Raw genomic sequence first — 20,933 nt, forward strand, 5'->3', positions numbered from 1 at the left:
TGTGCTCTTAGGAACCTTAAGTGCAGCAGAAATTTTTTTTGTAACCTTGGCCAGATCTGTGCCTTGCCACAATTCTGTCTCTGAGCTCTTCAGGCAGTTCCTTTGACCTCATGATTCTCATTTGCTCTGACATGCACTGTGAGCTGTAAGGTCTTATATAGACAGGTGTGTGGCTTTCCTAATCAAGTCCAATCAGTATAATCAAACACAGCTGGACTCAAATGAAGGTGTAGAACCATCTCAAGGATGATCAGAAGAAATAGACAGCACCTGAGTTAAATATGAGTGTCACGGCAAAGGGTCTGAATACTTATGACCATGTGATATTTCAGTTTTTCTTTTTTAATAAATTTGCAAAAATTTCTACATTTGTTTTTTTTTTCTGTCAAGATGGGGTGCTGAGTGTACATTACTGAGAAATCAAATGAACTTTTTTGATTTTTGGAAAATGGCTGCAATGAAACAGAGTGGAAAAATTTAAAGGGGTCTGAATACTTTCCTTACCCACTGTATGCTGTCTGTTAGAAATGTTGTCTGGCAGATTGATTAGACTGCAAATAATCGTATTGACTTCCTGTCAGTGTGTAATACGAACAAGGCTCAACTGCTCTTAGGATGGATGCTAGTCAATAGTGTGTGTGTGTGCTTCAAATTAGAGCTGCAATTATTAATTGATTAGTTGTCAACTATTAAATTAACCGGAAACTATTTTGATAATTTATTTAATCGGTGTAAGTAATTCTTTAAGGAAAAATAAATAAATCTCTGATTCCAGCTCTTTAAATGTGACTGTTTGTTTTGTTTATATATAAACAAATGTTTACTGTCATAAAGGAGCAAATTTGCTCCTTTGACAGTAAACTCAATATCTTTTGGGATGTGGACAAAACAAGACGTTTGAGGACATCATCTTGGGCTTTTAGAAACACAGACTGACAATTTAGAGACCAACTAATGAATTTAATCGAGAAATTAATCTACAATGAAAATAATCCGTAGTCGCAGCCCTACTTAAAATCCATAGGTAAAGCAAATACTGAGTAGCTTCGGTTGTTGCTGTATTTTATATGTGATGATGTGATCACTAAGGTGTCTGTGTGTTTGTACGCGTAGACATAAGAGCAACAGAGGAGTGTCTGGTATCCGTCTGCATGTAACAACCACATCCTGGCCTTCACTGCTTGTCATTGGACGGTGTGAATTTCAGCAGCCATGAGAGAACAGTGAGCTGGAACTTGAGAGATGCCGCAAACATTTGGGTTGCTGAGAGTCCACTAGGACTACCTGACCCAAGCAGACTGAGAACAGGATTAGATCCCATGACTGTTCCCAGATCTACAATGACTTTGCAACAAATGTCTGTGAAGATTCTCAGTCATCCAGGCCATAGATGTCCGAGGAAGGTTCAAATTAGGGCTGGGGGGGGTGTGTGTGTGTGTGTGTGTCTGTCTGTCTATATGAGTTATACTGATCTAATTTCAAAAGAGATATTAAATTAGACAATACCATTTATACCGAAATATTTTGATGTTTGAGTTAATTAATATGTTTTGTAAAGTCCTGCCCCTCCCTGCACGCAGCCGTCTACTCACAAAGTCTCTAACAACATGGAGGGAGACACAGTGTCGGTGATGACCTGGCCAGGTATATTTGGCAACACATTGTGTCATTTTTCAGAGACACACACACACACACACACACACACACACACACACACACACACACACACACACACACACACACACACACACACACACACACACACACACACACACAGTCATTTTTGGGTGTTAATGTCAGAAGAAAGTTGGTCAGAGAAGGAGGAATCAACCTTGTGTAGCGCAGAAAGTTGAACAGGAAGCTGAGGTGTTTAGACAACTGTCAGATTAAGCAGCTGTTACCAATCAGTCCTCATGATGAGTATTTAAGTCTCTTTTGTGTAAATTTTCTCTGTTTTACACATTCACTATTAATCCCTGTAGTGAAATCGTCTGCTGTGTATCTCTGTCTCCTTTAATGTTTCCACTGAATGCTTGACAGTACTGTTACACCATCTAGTCTACATACTTTGATCTGTTGAACCACCCGTGACTCAGCGGACTAATGAATAGTTTTCCGCTCATAAAAGATCACTCCAAGGATGTCAAAGCCTGTAACATCCCACTTCACCTTGTTACTGAATCGCACCGCCTGGCTGTTTTGATCGAGGAGGATCCAGGAAAACAGCAACAGGAAAACACCACTGCAGTTGTTGTTTATCAGATGATATGTATTGGCAATCAGGTGGAGGCCATGCATTTACCCTCGGTTTGTAATCTGTCCTGTAAATTGAAACCACGAGGGATCAACAAGCAGCGTAACCATGTCCAAGGTCAAGTTTCTCCTCAGTTCACTCCTGATGTCTTGTTTTTGATTTGTCAATCCCTTTTCTGTTGTTGTGCTGCTGCTTTTAGCAACAGCGTGTTAGGTGTCAGGTGTTGCTGTCTCTAGTGAGGCTTTTCCCTGAAGATTACTAGACTTAGAGCTGTTACTCAACTTCGTCACCCTTCCTCTAGCAGCAGGGCTCAGACAACACAAACCTGATCAGTGTGTGGCCCACACTCTCCAGAGGATGCTCTATGGGGAGTAATTAATGCTTAATAAGGAGAAGCGTTGTCAATAAGGAGAAGCGTAGTCATGGAAGCTAAATTACCATGTTTCTGATGCTGTTGTCACCATGAGTAGAGAGAAATTTGTCAGTAGGAATGACACTAGCCTATAAACAGAAGTCCTAAAACATTGCGATCGTCGAGAGAGAGAGAGAGAGAGAGAGCTGACAAAACCATGTCATGTCGTGTAGTTGATCTGAATGATGAAAGTCAAGCTAGTGTCAGTCTAAATTAAGGAGTTGATATCCTTTTAATTTGGGTCAGGCTGGCAAGCTGTGGTCTGTTGAATAAAGGCGCAAAAGCAAAATGAATAAGGTGAAAGTTATACAATTGCACAACTTTGTTTGGGACATAGTATTTAAGTTCAAGCGGTAAATATAGGATGGACAAGGAGGAGCTGAAAGAGCATGTCACCAAATGTGGCAAGAGTTTACTAGTAATGTGACTGACATGATCAACCACAGCTTCTTTGATGCAAAACCTTAACAAATGCGTGATAGTGAAGAAGTGAATACTGTTAACATTAACTCAGAAATCCTAGAAAGTGTCATATCTGTGCCTGTTTTCATGCCTGTATCTGCCAGTGTTTCCCCTATATGCATTCGGGAGCGCCACTGCTGAATCATGACCGCCGCTCCAAAAATTTCCCACGATCATTAAACTATGCGCTACAAATGTTTTCACTCGCACACTGTGCGAGCACAGCAACACTCAATGCTTGGCTAGATTCCTCTCCTCGTTCTATACAGACCATCTACGCGACAGATGGTGTTATAAGAGCAGCGTAACTCCTGTAAGGAATCGGGAGGTGTGTAGCGAGTGTTTGAAAAGTGACGGCAAACGCGAGCAGAAGAAAACATTCTGGCAGTAAATGTACTGTGTTGGTTACAGCGTGTCAGCTTCCCAAGACCAAGAAACGTCTAGCTGTTTCCCCACCTGCTGGAAAAGTGAAGCCGGTTTGCACAAGCTAACATCTCCCCTCCCCTTCAGACTGCGCAGCTGAGCAGGAAAGCTTATAACATTACAGTAGGCCACATTTTATGTCTCTATGTAACATGAGCTCAATTTATAGAAAGTAACTGGTAGCTGTATTTTATTACTACTTACTTGTCCAATGTTGAGAACATCAGGTACAAACTTAGACTAAACTGGTGTGGCCTACAGCTCTGTCCTTTACAGACTGGTTCAATTATTTTCAGTTTAAGATGAGTCTGAAGAAGTGGTTGTTGGAAAAGAAAGGAAGGTGGTGACTGGAGGAGCTGAGGTTAGTAAAGCAAAAGTGATGCAAACTAGTCCTTTTAATCTAATGAGATGTGTCTTTTTGGATTTTAATGTGCAAATAAAATGCACCTCAGAAGGGAGGTTTCTCATGGTGCCTATTTTTATATAATATATAAACAGTTAAATGTCAAGAGCTGTAAAATGAAGACACAAAAGGCAATCATGAAACCTATGATGATTCTGAGGTCATATTAACAGGGCTTTAGGGGGTGATGCCCAAAACATGCTGTGCCATAAATGTCTGTGGAGAACATCATAACAAACCAAATTACTTTTCCCAAATCTAAAGGGTGTGGTTCTTCCCCAGTAGACTGATCTTTGTGTGTTGGTTATTTATTATCTGCTCTAGCTTTTCCAACTATTTGTTCAGAGATATGGTAAATAATTGCCCAAGATGATGTGAAATTACATACAGTGAGGAAAGTTCTCCCACTTAGAAATCATGGAGGGGTCTGAAATTGTTATCGTAGGTGCATGTCCACTGTGAGAGACATAATCTAAAAAAAAAAACATCCAGAAATCACAATGCATGATTTTTTAACTATTTATTTGTATGATACAGCTGCAAATAAGTATTTGAACACCTGTCTATCAGCTAGAATTCTGACTCTCAAAGACCTGTTAGTCTGCCTTCACAATGTCCACCTCCACTCCATTTATTATCCTAAATTAGATGCACCTGTTTGAGGTCGTTAGCTGCATAAAGACACCTGTCCACACCATACAATCAGTAAGAATCCAACTACTAACATGGCCAAGACCAAAGAGCTGTCCAAAGACACTAGAGACAAAATTGTACACCTCCACAAGGCTGGAAAGGGCTACGGGGAAATTGCCAAGCAGCTTGGTGAAAAAAGGTCCACTGTTGGAGCAATCATTAGAAAATGGAAGAAGCTAAACATGACTGTCAATCTCCCTCAGACTGGGGCTCCATGCAAGACATCACCTCGTGGGGTCTCGATGATCCTAAGAAAGGTGAGAAATCAGCCCAGAACTACACGGGAGGAGCTGGTCAATGACCTGAAAAGAGCTGGGACCACCGTTTCCAAGGTTACTGTTGGTAATACACTAAGACGTCATGGTTTGAAATCACGCATGGCACGGAAGGTTCCCCTGCTTAAACCAGCACATGTCAAGGCCCGTCTTAAGTTTGCCAATGACCATTTGGATGATCCAGAGGAGTCATGGGAGAAAGTCATGTGGTCAGATGAGACCAAAATAGAACTTTTTGGTCATAATTCCACTAACCGTGTTTGGAGGAAGACGAATGATGAGTACCATCCCTACTGTGAAGCATGGGGGTGGTAGCATCATGCTTTGGGGGTGTTTTTCTGCACATGGGACAGGGCGACTGCACTGTATTAAGGAGAGGATGACCGGGGCCATGTATTGCGAGATTTTGGGGAACAACCTCCTTCCCTCAGTTAGAGCATTGAAGATGGATCGAGGCTGGGTCTTCCAAAATGACAATGACCTGAAGCACACAGCCAGGATAACCAAGGAGTGGCTCTGTAAGAAGCATATCAAGGTTCTGGCGTGGCCTAGCCAGTCTCCAGACCTAAACCCAATAGAGAATCTTTGGAGAGAGCTCAAACTCTGTTTCTCAGCGACAGTCCAGAAACCTGACTGATCTAGAGAAGATCTGTGTGGAGGAGTGGGCCAAAATCCCTCCTGCAGTGTGTGCAAACCTGGTGAAAAACTACAGGAAACGTTTGACCTCTGTAATTGCTACTGTACCAAATATTAACATTGATTTTCTCAGGTGTTCAAATACTTATTTGCAGCTGTATCATACAAATAAATAGTTAAAAAATCATACATTGTGATTTCTGGATTTCTTTTTTTTTTTAGATTATGTCTCTCACAGTGGACATGCACCTACGATGACAATTTCAGACCCCTCCATGATTTCTAAGTGGGAGAACTTGCAAAATAGCAGGGTGTTCAAATACTTACTTTCCTCACTGTATTTGTCACTGGGAAAACATAAAATTTTCTTGGGGGAGGACCCAAACCCAACTTACTGCTTCATGGTATGCTGCCAATCTTTTATCCAGGGTAGGCTACAGCAGTAACAGTTGCGAGTTAAGGGGCAAGAAAATCATCTTGTCAATCAAAAACATCTTGAGGCCATTGTAAACTCATGTCTTATTTTGGAATAATAGCCTACTGATGTGACTACAATATCTGAACTCAGTCACCTTAACTAATTCTGAGTACCAGTGAAATATTTGTGACTTCAAAAGAATTAATTTCACTTCTTGCACCAGAGACATCTCCATGAAAGCCATGTCGTTATCAATAGCTGTCATGCTTATCTGCCTTCACAATGGCACTAATAACCCCTCATACTGCCGTCGACACACTGCTGTTTTCACGGATTGGTCCGCATGTCTCCGCCTATGGTCTCCTCCCCTCCAGCGGCAGAATTTACCGCAGCACCCTGCTGCAGATCACAGCGCCAGAGAGCTGATGTTATGAGGCACCTGCTCTGCTACAGCATGTGCTAAATATGTTAGTATTTTTCTCTATATTATAATACCGCGTTTTTTCCTTTTTTTTATTTTTTTTTTTTATTTTAATCGCTTGGTTTAAATCGCGTTGACGGATAATTCCCTAAATCCGAGATGCCCATTAAAAGCAGCACGTCAAAGTGAGACCTTTCACCGGACCTTCTGCGGTTCACAACTCCCACGGCTGTGCGGAGTGACCCCACCTCCACATCTCAACATCGACTGTCTGTAACTACAGCCCGCGTCTGTGTGCCCTGCCACCGGAGCAGCGATGCCTCCCGGTGTTGTGACGGCGCCACGGAGCTCATCAGCCGGCTGCTTCTGCGTCTGCTGCGGGGTGAACATGAGACCTTATTTCACCGAGAACTCCGTGATCTCTCAGGGGGCAATTTATCAGCTGTAAGTTTACTGAATACATGGCCCCAGGCTTTTTGTGTAATAACATTTAACTGTGAATTGCAGTAACATACTGAGGCTATTGTGTTCTCCTTATTATGCTTAATGTGGGCTGTTTTATATCCTGTCTTGACACTCATTTCCCCTGCTTTCCAATATTTTGTTAAAGTGATGTGCTGTGACAAAGGCATGTGGTTTTCCCATGATGACTTAATGGGAAGGATATGACAACAGTAGCAGCATAGTCAGTGGCTGCAGGAAGACGTTTCCTTCCCTTTGCTCCATGCGAAATGTCTTCCAGATGCCATACTCATCTGCTCACATCCACCCATCTTTTTGTTTTTTTTCAATTTATATGTGCCTAAAATGCACCCTGAGGGGGCTAATCAGAAAGGCACACAGTGTACCTGAGACAGATTGTTCATTAATCAGAGGATGTTATTAATCTTCCTGCTGAGTGTTTTCAGAGAGCAATTTCTTGGAATGAACACTGGCATTTATTGGCAACCAAATGAAGATATAGTTTATAGCACTTACACCAACTGTAAATACACACTAGACAGATGTCTTACACAAAAGTTTGAATAATGCGTAAGAGTGCAAACAAAGCTGTCAGTCTTTGTCCTCTCTCACATGGTATGAGACTGAGGGTTAGTGTGCCAACCAAAATACAAATTCCAAAATGTGTGTGTGTGTGTGTGTGTGTGTATATATGTTTGTTGTTTATTTAATAAATGGCATGAAGGTACTAGTAGGTGGTTTTTCCTTATTTCTGTTTAGTTTCATGATTTGCTAATGTCACCAGTGTTTCTGGTGTGCACAATCCCTGTGGCTGAGGCTTTTTTGGGAGTTTCACTGGGAGGCAAATATGCTTTCTGGCAATGATGCTATGTGAGTCTGAGTAAGAATATTTTCTAACTTGGGAATGTACCTAGATACTTTTAAAGCCAACGGTCTGAAGCTACTGATTGCCTAATTGTCACTTTTGTAATTACTGTTGTCTATTCCATGTATATCCCGTTTTGCTTCTGAATGGGACTTCCTGTCTCTGATAGTCCTTCCTCAGCCTTGGCCTATATTTATCGTCACCCCAAGTAAGGAGTGGCAAATATGGATAGTCGGGAATCACTGGTGTTAGTGGTGAATCTGCATTCACTCCATTGTTACAAACTTCCACTTTGACGTCAGCTTAAGTTCCACAACATTGGTTGTAATTGTTCTCTATTTCAGCTACGATTCAAAAAAACGTCAGAGAAACGTCAAAATCAAAGGAATGCATTGGGCATTTTAAGTTCATTACATAACTCCATTGTTCAGAGAGCAGTAGCTCCAAGTAGCTTAGCTGGAGGTGCCCATTTCATGCCAGAGTGTTGTTCAGTTATGTACCGTAAAGTCTCAGCCAAAGCCAGTGAAGTTGTAATTACCTGTCAAGTTCAAAGTTAAAAACTGCAAATAGGTCTGCTGGTTGGGCAAAGGGAAAGGTTCATGTGAAAAGGAGAATTGGTTGGTTAAATGGGTGGACAGTTTGTTTTTCTCTATAACTTAATATGCCTTTGTCAATATGCGTTTTATGAACAGGTTCAGTTAAGCCAGCACGTTATTGGAACCAGCTGCTGTTTGTTGCAAACTGCACAGTCAAGTGTCTTGAGCTCATAAAGGTGCATAAATCTTTCCATTAGTGTTTTGTATATGATGTTTTGTACAGACTGTCACATGTATTTTGTAAGAAAACACAAGGTTAAATCACCATTATTGAAAGCCATTCAACTTTTAGACGACAAAATCCCTCATGCTCATTATTCAGCAGATGTTTTCATGCTGAAGAACAACTGCTTCTTCTTCATACAGTTAGGGAATAAAAAGACATCAGCCCCACAACACCAGCAACAGCGTGAGCTTTATATTAGGAGGACAACACATACAATTAGTTTAGTCTATAAACTGTCACAAAATAGTTGAAATAGCTCATCACAAGTTCCCAGAGCCTGAGGTGCTGTCTTTATATTGCTTGTTTTGTCTGACCAATAGTTCAAAACTAAAAGATGTTGAGTTTGCTATCACATGGGATAGAGAGAGGCAGGAAATCTTCTTATTTGAGAAGCTGAGACTCGGGAATGTTTGCCTTTTTTTCTTGAAAAATTACTGAAACCATAATGAAAAGATTTGCTGATTGTCTTTCTGTCAATAGACCAATTGATTGATCAACTAATTATTTCAGGTCTAGGGTTACAGATCTCTTTTAAGATATGCAGAGAACTGAGGGGCTTATCAAATGTACAATTTAGTTAATTATAAATTGGTTTTCTCTCCATGTGTCCAGCATCAGCGAAAGTTTCCTGACAGTTAAAGGAGCTGCTCTCTTCTTACCTCGAGGAAATGGCTCCTCCCCTTCATCTGCCTCTCGCTTCTCACAGCTGCGTAGCAAACATGCAGGTGAGTTGAAAGGTCTTCCTCAAGAGCAAGTGTTTGATTTGACTGTGTCACTAGTGCTGTGTGTAAATAAGGTGTCATTTATGTAATACTGCCGTCCTTGACACTGATCAAAGTTGTTGGATTACTTTCATCTTACCAGGAGACATCCAGCAGCATTTACAAACCATGTTCACTCTCCTCAGACCGGAGGACAACATCAAACTGGTGGGTACACACTAAAACAGACACACTCACACACTTCAGTCCTAAGGGTCCGTGTCCACCAAAGTGTTTTTTTCTGACACCGGCGTCTTTTTTCAATTCATTGCAATGGGAGCGGCGCGTTTTTAGAACATGGTAAAAACGGCAGCAACATGACGAGGCGCTGATTGTCTTTTCCGCGCTGAGCATTTTTTCCCGGTTGGCGAGAGCTGAAAAATGTTCAACTTTGAGAAAAATGCCGCGCTCGTCGCTGTCACTTTTTCCCAGCTGTCCAATCACAGTGCAGGAGAGGCGGGACAAATGCCACACCATGCACATCCGATTTTGAACGAAACAATGTGCCTACTCGCCGAGTTGTTTCCTCGCCTGCAAAAAATCTCATGGACCCACGTACGGCAAGTCTGTCCCCTTATGTTTCAGTCTTCTCTTCATGCAAGGGCCAGAGCAAGTAAGCCTACCCTACTTTGTGGTGATATTTTCTACACAGTAAAATTAGGTAGCCTTCTTGCAACACATCACCTCCACGGAAATGATGTATCATAGCAACCACAGCGTCTCAAAAAAACCTCTGCGCCTCCAAAGCGTGCCCTAGTGCTCCCAGCTAGGCGTTTTCAGTACAGCAGCTGGAGTTTTCAGCTGGTAAAAAACGCTTTGATGGACACGGGCCATAAGCTCGTCAATCAACTGTGTTTTCCCTGCTCCAGGCGGTTCGTTTGGAGAGTGCCCACCATCAGCTCACCCGCTACATGGTGGTGGTCTCAACCAACGGTCGTCAGGACACGGAGGAAAGCGTGGTGCTGGGAATGGATTTCAGTCCCGTGGATAGGTGAGACAGTAACACTAAGCTTATATGTACCTGCCTGTTTTTATACTGTGCATAAAGTTGTAACAGGGTGATTTCATTTTCCCCCCTCTCAGCTCATGTTCTGTAGGGCTGGTTTTGCCCTTATGGAGCGACACGTTGATACACCTGGATGGAGATGGGTAAGATGCATACTTTAATCACAGAGTGCACGTACACTTAACACGAGGCTGCGAAGATGGTTGAATGTGCCTTTTTTTTATTCCACTTCTCTCCTCTGTGCTCCCTCTCTTCTCGCTCCCAGGGGTTTCAGTGTGTCAACGGATTCCAGAGTGCATGTGTTCAAGCCCGTTTCTGTGCAGGCCATGTGGTGAGTCACACTGCATTAATCACACAACTTGTTAGAAATGGATATTTATATATGCCCTTTTGTTGTGCTTCCCTTGGAATCCCAAGCAAGCCCCTATCATTTATTTGAATGTTTCTTTTTTGTCATGATCTCACACTTTCTCCTGCATCTTCTGTTTGCCAATCTCATTTTTCACTCTCACGTGCTCCTCTCGCAGGTCGGCCCTCCAGTCACTCCACAAAGCATGCGAGGTTGCTCGTTGTCACAACTACTTCCCAGGCAGCTTGTTCCTCACTTGGGTCAGCTACTATCAAAGCAGGGTGTCCTCCGACCAGGTACGCATCAATGAGTGGAACATCATGCAGGATGTGCAGTCGCACCGTGCCGATTCACCCGTGCTTTTCTCTGACATGTAAGTAAACCGATCATATGGAAAATGTTAATCACTCTTGTCCCTCCCCCTTTTTTCAGTCATTTATCCAGACAATATGCTCATGATTATTTACTAACTTTCTTGACCTAAACATGCGAATATTGAAAGTTGTTCCATATTTGAGCATAATACACATAGTACTATGTAGTGGTTAGGCCAGACGTCTCCTCAATATGGCACACCATATACCACCTCATATATGTAAATAGCCTTATTTTATATATCGTATTTCAAAGTTGTGGTGTTTCTGCAGACCTACAGAAAGAGAGCTGACAGAGCGTCAGATCAAAACCAGTTTGAGGGAGATCATGATGCAGAAAGACCTTGAGAATGTCACCTGCAAAGAGGTGAGTTAATGCTTCAGATGCTGAATATGCTCCAAACCGATGCATTCATCATTGAAACTTCAGAGCTTTTGCAACAAAATGGTCCCCTCCAAAAGCGGAATAAAAAGTATTAAACTTAAATCAGCAGTCTTAAACAAAAAGGCAGACATTGCATTTTCTTTTAAGATTTTATTTGTGTGTTCTTTGGCTGGATGTGTTCTTTAGATCCGAACAGAGCTGGAAATGCACATGACATGCAACCTGAGAGAGTTCAAGGAGTTCATCGACAATGAGATGATTGTCATCCTGGGCCAGATGGACAGTCCTACGGAGATCTTTGATCACGTCTTCTTGGTAGGTTGACTCAGAACACCTCTGGAGTATCACTGCTGCATTTGGCACCGATGTTGGTCACTGAAATTCTCAGGATAAAGAACTGCCAGAACAGCTATATCACTAATTAATTAATTAATTAAATTAATCAAGTAGAAGACTTATGAATTGAAGGTGCCTCAGTTTTTACAGTAGACGTAAATGATTTATCATCACTTCTAAGTAAAATGTATGAACATTGTTTGTACATCAAGCTTAATCCACTGAGGAACCTGTCAAAATATGAGTTAGACTTGTGTAATTCCTCCAAATTTGGAGGTACTTTGGAGAGCACATTGGATGTCAGACATGACTTGCCATAGGATTTAAGCATTATGAAAAGCTAAGTTGAAGGCCTGAGGATTGCTTTTGTTTCCTACAGGGATCTGAGTGGAATGCATCCAATTTGGAGGAGTTGCAGAAGAGCGGGTAAGGAGTGGGACAAAAACAACAAAACCCACTGCAGAGTACAAGCTGTATGATGTCAATAAAAACAAAGACCCTAACAATAATTTTGTTTAAATTAAATGTTTTATATTAAAATCTCAGCCAAACAGACTGCAGATCCAGTCGTCTCTCATCCTCTTCTCATCCCTCCTTTTGATTCATGTCTCCCTCAGGGTTCAGTACATCCTGAATGTAACGAGGGAGATTGATAACTTCTTCCCTGGTGTGTTTGAGTACCACAACATTCGTGTTTACGACGAGGAGGCCACTGACCTGCTTGCTTATTGGAATGAAACGTACAAGTTTATATCTAGAGCCAAGTGAGTTTCAGATGACTGCATGTTCTCATTTTTTTTTCTCTGATCTGCTCATCTTGTTAGGGCTAAGCATTCTTTCATCTTTTTTATCTTTTCTGTCTGTTCTCATCTCATCTTTCTTACAGAACTGTTGTATATCCTTGTTTCTTCATTTCTACTCCAGGAAAGCCGGATCCAAGTGCCTGGTGCACTGTAAAATGGGTATAAGTCGCTCCGCAGCCACAGTGATCGCGTACGCCATGAAGGAGCACGGCTGGGATTTGAAAAAAGCCTTTGATTATGTCAAGGAGCGTAGAGCCGTGACCAAGCCTAACCCCTCTTTTATGAGACAGCTGGAGGAGTATCAGGGAATACTGCTTGCCAGGTACCCACATAAACACATGAGTATATTTCATGTAGATATGTGGATGCAACACTGCATGGGCTTATAATAAAGTCAGGATGAAACAAAAAGGCACACGCAGCTAAATTAATTTAAGCTGCTTGAATATGTGCTTAGGATTTTTATGTAAAAGTGTTTATGCACTTGTGCATCCATATGTCCAAACTAGAATAAGTTAGATTCAGTAGTACCTATGGCTGAGGTCATGATTTTGCCTTTAGGGAAGCAGCATTATCAGGAACCACAGGCCTGTTTTTTTTTGATTGCAGTGCTGTGTGATATGTAATGCATTTCTAATATTTAAAGCTGCATTTGTTGATTTGTTTGTTGTTTTAGGCCCCTTAGGGTTGGCAGAAAAAGCTGTAGACACGACACTGACATATTGTCACATTCTAACATGTTGGCAAACAGTTGCCAATTTACACAACCAGCAGACAAAGAGCAACATTAGCATTCAAGTGGCGTCGTGTTTCTGCCGACCTATGTAATATTCATTCTCCTTTCAGCTCTGGTCTGTTCTCCCCCGCATTCTGAAGACAAATGTATTTTTACCTGTTAATGTCTCCACTACATTCACAAGCTAGTGGCTAAGTTGGTGTGTTTGTAGTTTGATACTGGGCAGGTAGCGTACACTAAATGGCTGCCTGCTGCGGCTGTAAATGAGGTTGATGAAAGCTGAGTTTTCACACTGGAAAACCAAAGCAAAGAGTGAAAAAACTTTCTGTAGAGATGAAGGGAACTGCACAGGGAGGTGATAATTCTCTATGGGTTCGACACTACCAACAGCCTTTCTCACATTACACATAGCCATTTGATCCATTGTTAATAGAAAATATTGATTGGTGCAGTTTTAAAGTGCATTTCATATCTTTATATATATCTGTGACACAGTACATTTATCACAATAACCTTATAAATGAAAATTATATTATGCATGTTTGCATAAGGATAGGAGCGACATGAAAAGACTACAAAACAAGTTTTTGGTTGTTGTTTTTTTTTTTTTTTTTTGCTACGCCACGTTTATTCCCACCTCTTTGTCACCTTCTCCTACAGCAAGCAGAGGCACAATAAACTGTGGCGTTCTCACTCTGACAGTGACCTGTCTGATCACCATGAGCCACTGTCTAAACCTTACGCCCAACCGCACAGCCTGGGTCACTCCGACCCTCATAACCAGACCAGCAGCACGCCTGGTCCCTCAGTAACAGAACTGCTGGGATCACTGGGAACTTCGGGCAAACCAACACACTCCACTAGCCAGCCGGATACTGGCATCAAGTCATCTCAGCGCAGCTCTTCATCCTCTGAGGCGGTGGGAGCTCTATCAGGCAATGCTGAATCTCGAAGCCTTGAGGCTCCTTCTCATTCTGCTGTAGTCCAGATCAGCCAGATGGACACTGTGTCTCAGTTATTTCCTCCGCTCTCCAATGGTTTATGTGACTGTGACGGGCCACCGTCATCACCTCCTCTCTCCCAGCCAAGAGCCGCCACTGTGGTGCCTGAGCTTCAAAAGACAGACATGGTGACTGTTGCACAGAGTGTTTTAGTGGGCCAGCCTCACCCGCCTCCATCCTTTCACCACCTCCCCCTCTCCCCTGCTCCATCTCCTCCAGCCTGCGTGGATAAAGTTATGAAACCAGAGGTGTTGTCCTGCGCTCAGGCTGCGATAAAACCGATGCTGGTGTCATTGCCTGAGCCCTTGACAACACAGGCTGGACAGTGTCTGTCTGCACCAGTGCCTGTCAGAAAAACAGACTGTGACCAACAGATGTGTGACTTGTCTTTGGACGGCTTAGCAGCCCGTCCTCCCTCCATTCGTGATTTTATCAGCTACCCCAGTGCCATTCCTCAAGACAACGAGGTATTGTTCGGCCACAGTGCAGATCACATTAACTTTTTCAGTGCCAGGGAAAAGTTCAAGGGAATGAGTCAAGATGGTAAACCTCACTCTGCTGCAGTGCAGCAGTCGCCCCAGCTGAAGAGTTGTGGCAAAGAACAGCAACCGCTTCCCCAGGAGGGCTCCGCTAGTGAAGGCAAGGAGGAGGGCAAAAGAAAGGTAGGGCCGCTGCTTGTAGCAAAACTTTCCAGAACTTCTGCACACTTACTTCCATTGCAAACACCCAATTTATTGTCTAAGCAAACATCTCTCAGGTGCTTTTCATGCTCTGACCAAGGACTTAATTTAGGTGTTTCCAATGGAGATAAGTGTACAGATGTTGTTTTTATCTGCGCTTGTGTAAGATGCCTATTGTAATATAATATTAGAATTATTTTGATAACCTATATGTTGAGAATTTTTCTGGATCTTTTAGTGTGTATTGAAACCACATCAGATGAATCTTAAAATAATAATTTGTGTACATAGTTTAGCTGTTGTTTTCTTGAGTCCAAGGCCACCACCTGGTGGCACAAAAGTGGAACACTCAAAGTCAAGTATCTGTCACATCTGAATCAGATTTACTTAAATGTCTTCTGAACAACGCCATGGATATACTGACACTTTTATTTGGCATTTAAACTGAATCGTTAATATTATTGCTCTTTTCTTTGTAGGAAATGACCGTCCCTGTGCAGGTAGCAGGACTGAAGCCTGCATTGCTCACAGAGGCTTCACCTCTCGACCCTCTTACACAACCAGAGCCCCCTCAGGGCCCAGAGGACCAGAAAGTGGAGAAGTCGATGCAGGAAATGGAGGATAGTGATGTTATATCACAGAAGGAAGCTGATGATGTTAAGGAGGAAGTGAAAAACAAGGAAGAGGAGGCCCCTGCTGGTCTCTACAGTGATTGGACGAGGGGGTCTGTGCGGCGTGTCACACGACAGCTGGAGCAAAGAATGAAACAGGAGCATGAGACTCCGTCACCCTCGTCATCTCCACCATCCCTCTCCGGCAGCTCCTCCTGCTCTCAGCAGCGTCCAGCCAGCATCCATCTTGCGATAGTGGCTAATCCCCAGGATTCATCAGTTTGCTCGCAGGTGTCAGTTGTTAGCAACGTGCAGGAAGAGCAGGAGCATGATGGTAAGGGTGGGCCAGTTAAAAGGGAGAGTGGTGATGTAGTTGAGATGGAGGCACTTGGAAATAATGATGGAAGCGCAAAAGGACACAAACTCCAACCTGCTGATACTAGATTGCGCTCTACCTCTCCTTCATTCCACCGCTCTGTCAGTTCTCCTTTTGCCTCTGTGAACTTCCTGTGTTTGGAGGGTGTAACGGAGCATGAGTCAGGCACAGACTGGGACTTCTCCACAGAGTTACCCCATAGTGACATTATCATGAGGGGGACATGGGAGACTTTGTGCGAGCTGGGTGCCTTCCTGCAGCAAGTGAGCATGGGCGGAGCCTGTAAGGCCAGGTGTGTGGACCAGTTTTTTGGCCACAGTGTCAGAACCACTCAGAAGCAGGGTAGTGGTGTCCAGAGGAGCGTCAGAGAGGTGGAAGCCAGGCTTCGGCAGGCGGGACTGACCCCTCCATCCCTTATGAAGCGCTCAGCCTCTCTGGCCAAACTGGGCTGTTTGGAGCTGCTTGCCAATGACCTGAGTGAGTGGGAGCTCAGCCGCTCCTCTGTATCTCCGTCCTCAGCAAAAACTCCCATCCACGCAGTTAGCGATGAGTCCAAGAAGCAGCGGGTCCACACCTCTCCTTCCTCAGCTGGCCAGCAGCCAGAAGTCCTCAGGATTGGTGTGGAGAGTCTTTCTGAAGCTGGGGAAACCTTACCACTTCCACCATCAAATCATAGTCCGCAGGGAGGACAACTCCCAGACTCTGTCCAAGATTCACTGCAGTTGCCTGAGCCAACACTTCTGACAACAAGGCAGCAATATGGAAGAACTCACCCCCTGAGGCGGCTTAAGAAAAGAACTGCTAGTACTCTTTACCACACCATGTAATCCTCACTCTCTGTGTGTGTGTGTGTGTGTGTTTGTGTGTGAGTGGGGGGTCATGTACACCTGTGAGAAATGGACAAAACAAACCAACGCCTCTTGCCTTAAGGGATACATTAAGTCGTTTCTGGATGTTTCTTCCCTGCAGATCGACAAAGAGCTGTGTGAAATCTGTGATATGAGACGCTTGCCTCATGCAAGAACAATGACAAGGTTATAAAAGTTCTGGTCAATTGAAATGAATGAGTCAAATTGGAAGAAACGCTGTGTGTAGCATAATAACACTTTCAGAAGACATTCATAAAAAGAAGCAAAAACAATCATCCAGATGAATATGGGCAGCTTGTTTCAAATGTAAATACACCTGAGCCTGCACATATACCCTCTTTGCATCATTGCTGGTTTCTCCGTTATCAACTTGATACTTGATTAAAAAGTCCAACCTGATGTTAGGTGGAATATATCCTCCGTTTTCCTCTTCTTGTGCTTTCATGTCTCCTCATTAATATTTGCTAGTCGTGCTGGGTAGCTACCAAGAAAAATTATACAGCTGTTCTGGTACAATCTGACAGGTACATGAATCTGCCCAACCTCAATTCAACACTCAAACCTGCTGATCTGGTTCAAATGATTTGGCAGGTATACTTTGTACTGACAAATAATACCAATCAAAGTCAATTCTGCTGTCTTGAGAGCAGCAGCAGCAGTGCGTCTAAACACACAAGAGCTCAGGTTGATCCACAGATTAGTGTGTTTTCCCCCAAAGAACGGTGTAGCCAGAGCTGGTGACAAGAATGTCAACTGAACATGGTTACGTAGTTGTACAGCTGTTGATTGAATCAAAATGCAAAGAGAAGAGGCAAGCTGTTTGGTTTTTTTTGTTGTTTGTTTTTAATTTATGTTTGTACTGACTACACAATACCTCCGTTAGTCTGAACCAAATCTGACTAAGTCAAGTCAGACTCTGGATTCCTGGAATGTCCGTCAGAAACAATTTCAACTTCACTACTCGATAAACTGAAGTAAACTCATCTCTCTTGTGTCCTCTGACAGTTCTGATGCCACTCAAACTAGAGATTTTCTGTATGTATTACTATGTGGGAGAAAATGTAGGTTAAGGGATTGGGGGTTGAAGGCAGACTTGTGTATTTTTGTGAGTTTTCTGCCACGACGTAAAGGTCTATATTGTGAGTGTTGACATTTTAGGAACTGTACATGTTTTTATATCTGGTTTGTGTCCGTGTGTGAGCGTGACCGTGTAGCACAACTTTACCATGTGGGTGTGTACATCCTTTTTTTTTTTTTTTTTTTTTGCACACATTTTTAGGAGTGTGCCTGTGACTGGCAAGTGAAGCTTCTCTGCAGTCTATCAGAAATGTCTGTACAGGGAGGTCTGTCATACATGCACTTTACTCCCATTTTAATTTTTGACATTGCTTTTTCATGTATGGTTGCTACTTTTGAGGAGCACACTGAGGTAGTAGCAGCTGCTGGGTATGTGTGTCTATTTTTTTGTTTTATTTTAAACTATCAGTGTAAATAGTCTTTTATATCATGTGCTTCAACTGTGACCATTAAACAATGGAAATCGTTAAGAGTGTTTTGCTGTGAGTCTGGACGGTAATGCAAGGTCATGACTAAATGATTATAATTTTCAGTCATGGTTTACACAAAAGATGATGTACATTGACATGACAGTGTTTTGTTTTTTTTAAAAGCAATTTTAAATGTTGACATCATTTAGAGGTTATTTTTTTAGTTTGTTTAATCTATAAAATGGCCAAATTGTAATAAACATCCATCACTACTTTCCAGACCAGGTCAAGGTCAAATTGCTTATTTTATTGCAACTAACAGTTCAAAACCCAAATATCTTCAGTTTACCAAGACATAAAATAGATATATTGTCAATTGTAGTTAAGACAATAATAATTTCAACTGTATTCTGCTTGCATTCAGGTGTGTCAGAGGAGCACTTTCACAGTGAATGTGTTAACACTTACTTATTTCTTTACACCATACAGGATTGTGATTGTTTTTCCTTTTATGAGGTGAGTATTTATTCTGTTACTTTGGAAAAGTGTACTTATATTAAAAAAAAGCCAGATTTAATTCAGCAGAATACATTGTCAGCAGTTTTCCTAGTGTCTGTTTCTTTCAGTGAAAATTGTAATTAATGCACTTAATAGCGGAAAACTGCATGTGAAGCCTGCAAGTAAATTCTTAGTACATGTTAAACCCAAATGTAGTTAAAGAAAGTCAGTCTGTGGTGAATTTGACACCATACGGAGGTGTCCTTTTTAGCCAAAAGAAGTATCTGCAATGGTGCAAGCTACAAAAGTGGAAAAGAAACATAGTAACCGCTTTTTTTCTGTAATCTAAATGTCATAATGCACCCGTGGAAACATCTTGACCCATAATTAGAAATTGTTTTGGTATTTTGTGTCCTTGTTAGGCAAACTTATTGCTGTCACTGCTGGTAAGTTAGAAGCAGAAACTGAAGTCATTAGTATCTTCAGTCACCACCCATATATAGCATAGATGTCCTGCAGTATAAAGGCAGTGAGTGTAGTAATCACGTTGCAAAGTCATTCCCCTTATTTTCTCTTTTAGTTTTGGTTGTCCTTATGGCAGCCCCAACACCAGGGTGCAGGAGATATCTGAGGGACTTTATAAAGCTCTTTGTTTTGTGAATGACAATGCATTGAGGAGCTTGACCACCTTCATTAACAGCAACAAGAGAGAACACCGCACAGCCCCAGTTCAGCCTTAAAGTATCCAGGTATGTTGAGTGTGTATCCAAGACTCATGCACTCACTACAGCCTTTGGCCTTTTGACTAGTTCAATATAAACACATTAGAACCAGCCAGAGGTGCACGTGTTAAAGCTAAACTGTCCTTCATTTCCTGATCGCTCTAGCTGGCTTTAATCTTTATTTTTGCTGAGTATTAATGGAGGCAAAATGAGGTTCACCACAATCCATCAGTACAGGCAAGAGGAAAGACATACACAATACCGAGATTTGTTTATCATGTCCTCAAGATTGTATATTCTGTAGTGGGAGCTAGTCCATTGTGATTACTTAGTGGCTACTTGCTGACATTTTTTATAGTGCTTATTGTTGATGTTTCAGATTTCTATGAAACTTATCAAAACGGTGAACATATGTTTAAGACAATTCCATCCATTTAAAGGCTGTTTTTCACATTTGGAGTTGGTAGAGGTTTAATTTAGGGTAAACGTTATACTTGTAAAGTATGTTTAATGTACTCTAAAGCATTTAACAAGAAATATGCTGTCAGCTCTAAGAAGATTGCTAGAAATACCTTTAATCTTATCTTAACTGTACTGGGAGCAGGTGAACATGCAGTATTCCATCTTTTACTTTTTTCCCAGTTAAACACATTTCTCTATACTGAGTTCCCGTTTCCCACAGTCAGGTCAACCGCAGTCAATGCAGACTAAACTATGGATCACTTTTCATTGCTTTGATGCATACAGTGACCACATCTTTGAAAATTGGGGAACTATTTTCTCACTCAAACTCAGCCACCATTTTTCACAAGTTTACCTACTATTTTCAAAACTGACATATACACAATTATTCAAATTAGGCAACAATTTGGTGCATTCTGCTACATCTGTAAAAAAACAAACAAAAAAAACAACCCCATACCTATTATTTATCTCAAGGATTTGGAGTGCATGACCATCATGTATGATTGCCAGGGTTGTATGAAGCATGTACAAGATTCTTTCCCTGGTTGAGTAAAATAGTGACTCTCAAACATTTTCACATCAAGGACCCCTAAACTGACACAAATCAGATTCAGATTTTGTCCCAGGATAGCGCCTCTGATAGGACTTTAAGATGTTTTAAAGTGTATGAAACTCATGACTAAAACAGTTGTACGTTCAGTCACTGTGATACTTATGGATTGAATTATAGTGAAAATAAATTATTCCCCTTTTTGCTGGGGAGCCCTGGAACCTTCTGAAGGACCCCCAGGGGTCCTTGAGAACCACTGGAGTTGTTTGTGTTGTTTAGGTCATTTTGAATGACAAGATTTTCGTGTTCCTGTTCAGTGTTCAGATCCTGACATGTGAGAAGTGTTTTGGTTGTATAAGAGCATTTTGCAAATTGGAT

General features: G+C 42.0%; 1 protein-coding gene across 3 annotated transcripts in view; it reads left to right on the forward strand.

Moving 5' to 3' along the window:
- ssh2b (slingshot protein phosphatase 2b) overlaps window positions 1–18,380 on the forward strand; it is a 27,912-nt gene extending 9,532 nt beyond the window's left edge. For 2 of the 3 annotated variants that reach the window (XM_046040018.1, XM_046040019.1), the window contains exons 3-15: window positions 9,159–9,271; window positions 9,411–9,475; window positions 10,177–10,298; window positions 10,391–10,456; window positions 10,579–10,644; window positions 10,841–11,035; window positions 11,310–11,403; window positions 11,608–11,736; window positions 12,137–12,183; window positions 12,375–12,521; window positions 12,682–12,882; window positions 13,957–14,959; window positions 15,457–18,380. In XM_046040018.1, coding sequence (XP_045895974.1) covers window positions 9,159–9,271; window positions 9,411–9,475; window positions 10,177–10,298; window positions 10,391–10,456; window positions 10,579–10,644; window positions 10,841–11,035; window positions 11,310–11,403; window positions 11,608–11,736; window positions 12,137–12,183; window positions 12,375–12,521; window positions 12,682–12,882; window positions 13,957–14,959; window positions 15,457–16,791 — 3,583 coding nt within the window. In that variant the 3' untranslated portion in view covers window positions 16,792–18,380. Of the gene's footprint in view, window positions 1–6,436; window positions 6,842–9,158; window positions 9,272–9,410; window positions 9,476–10,176; window positions 10,299–10,390; window positions 10,457–10,578; window positions 10,645–10,840; window positions 11,036–11,309; window positions 11,404–11,607; window positions 11,737–12,136; window positions 12,184–12,374; window positions 12,522–12,681; window positions 12,883–13,956; window positions 14,960–15,456 lie in introns of those variants that run through there. The other variant, XM_046040017.1, reaches the window with a different exon arrangement.
- The last annotated feature ends 2,553 nt before the right edge of the window (window positions 18,381–20,933 follow it).

The sequence above is a fragment of the Micropterus dolomieu genome, linkage group LG23, assembly GCF_021292245.1.
Source record: "Micropterus dolomieu isolate WLL.071019.BEF.003 ecotype Adirondacks linkage group LG23, ASM2129224v1, whole genome shotgun sequence".
Lineage (NCBI taxonomy): Eukaryota > Metazoa > Chordata > Actinopteri > Centrarchiformes > Centrarchidae > Micropterus > Micropterus dolomieu.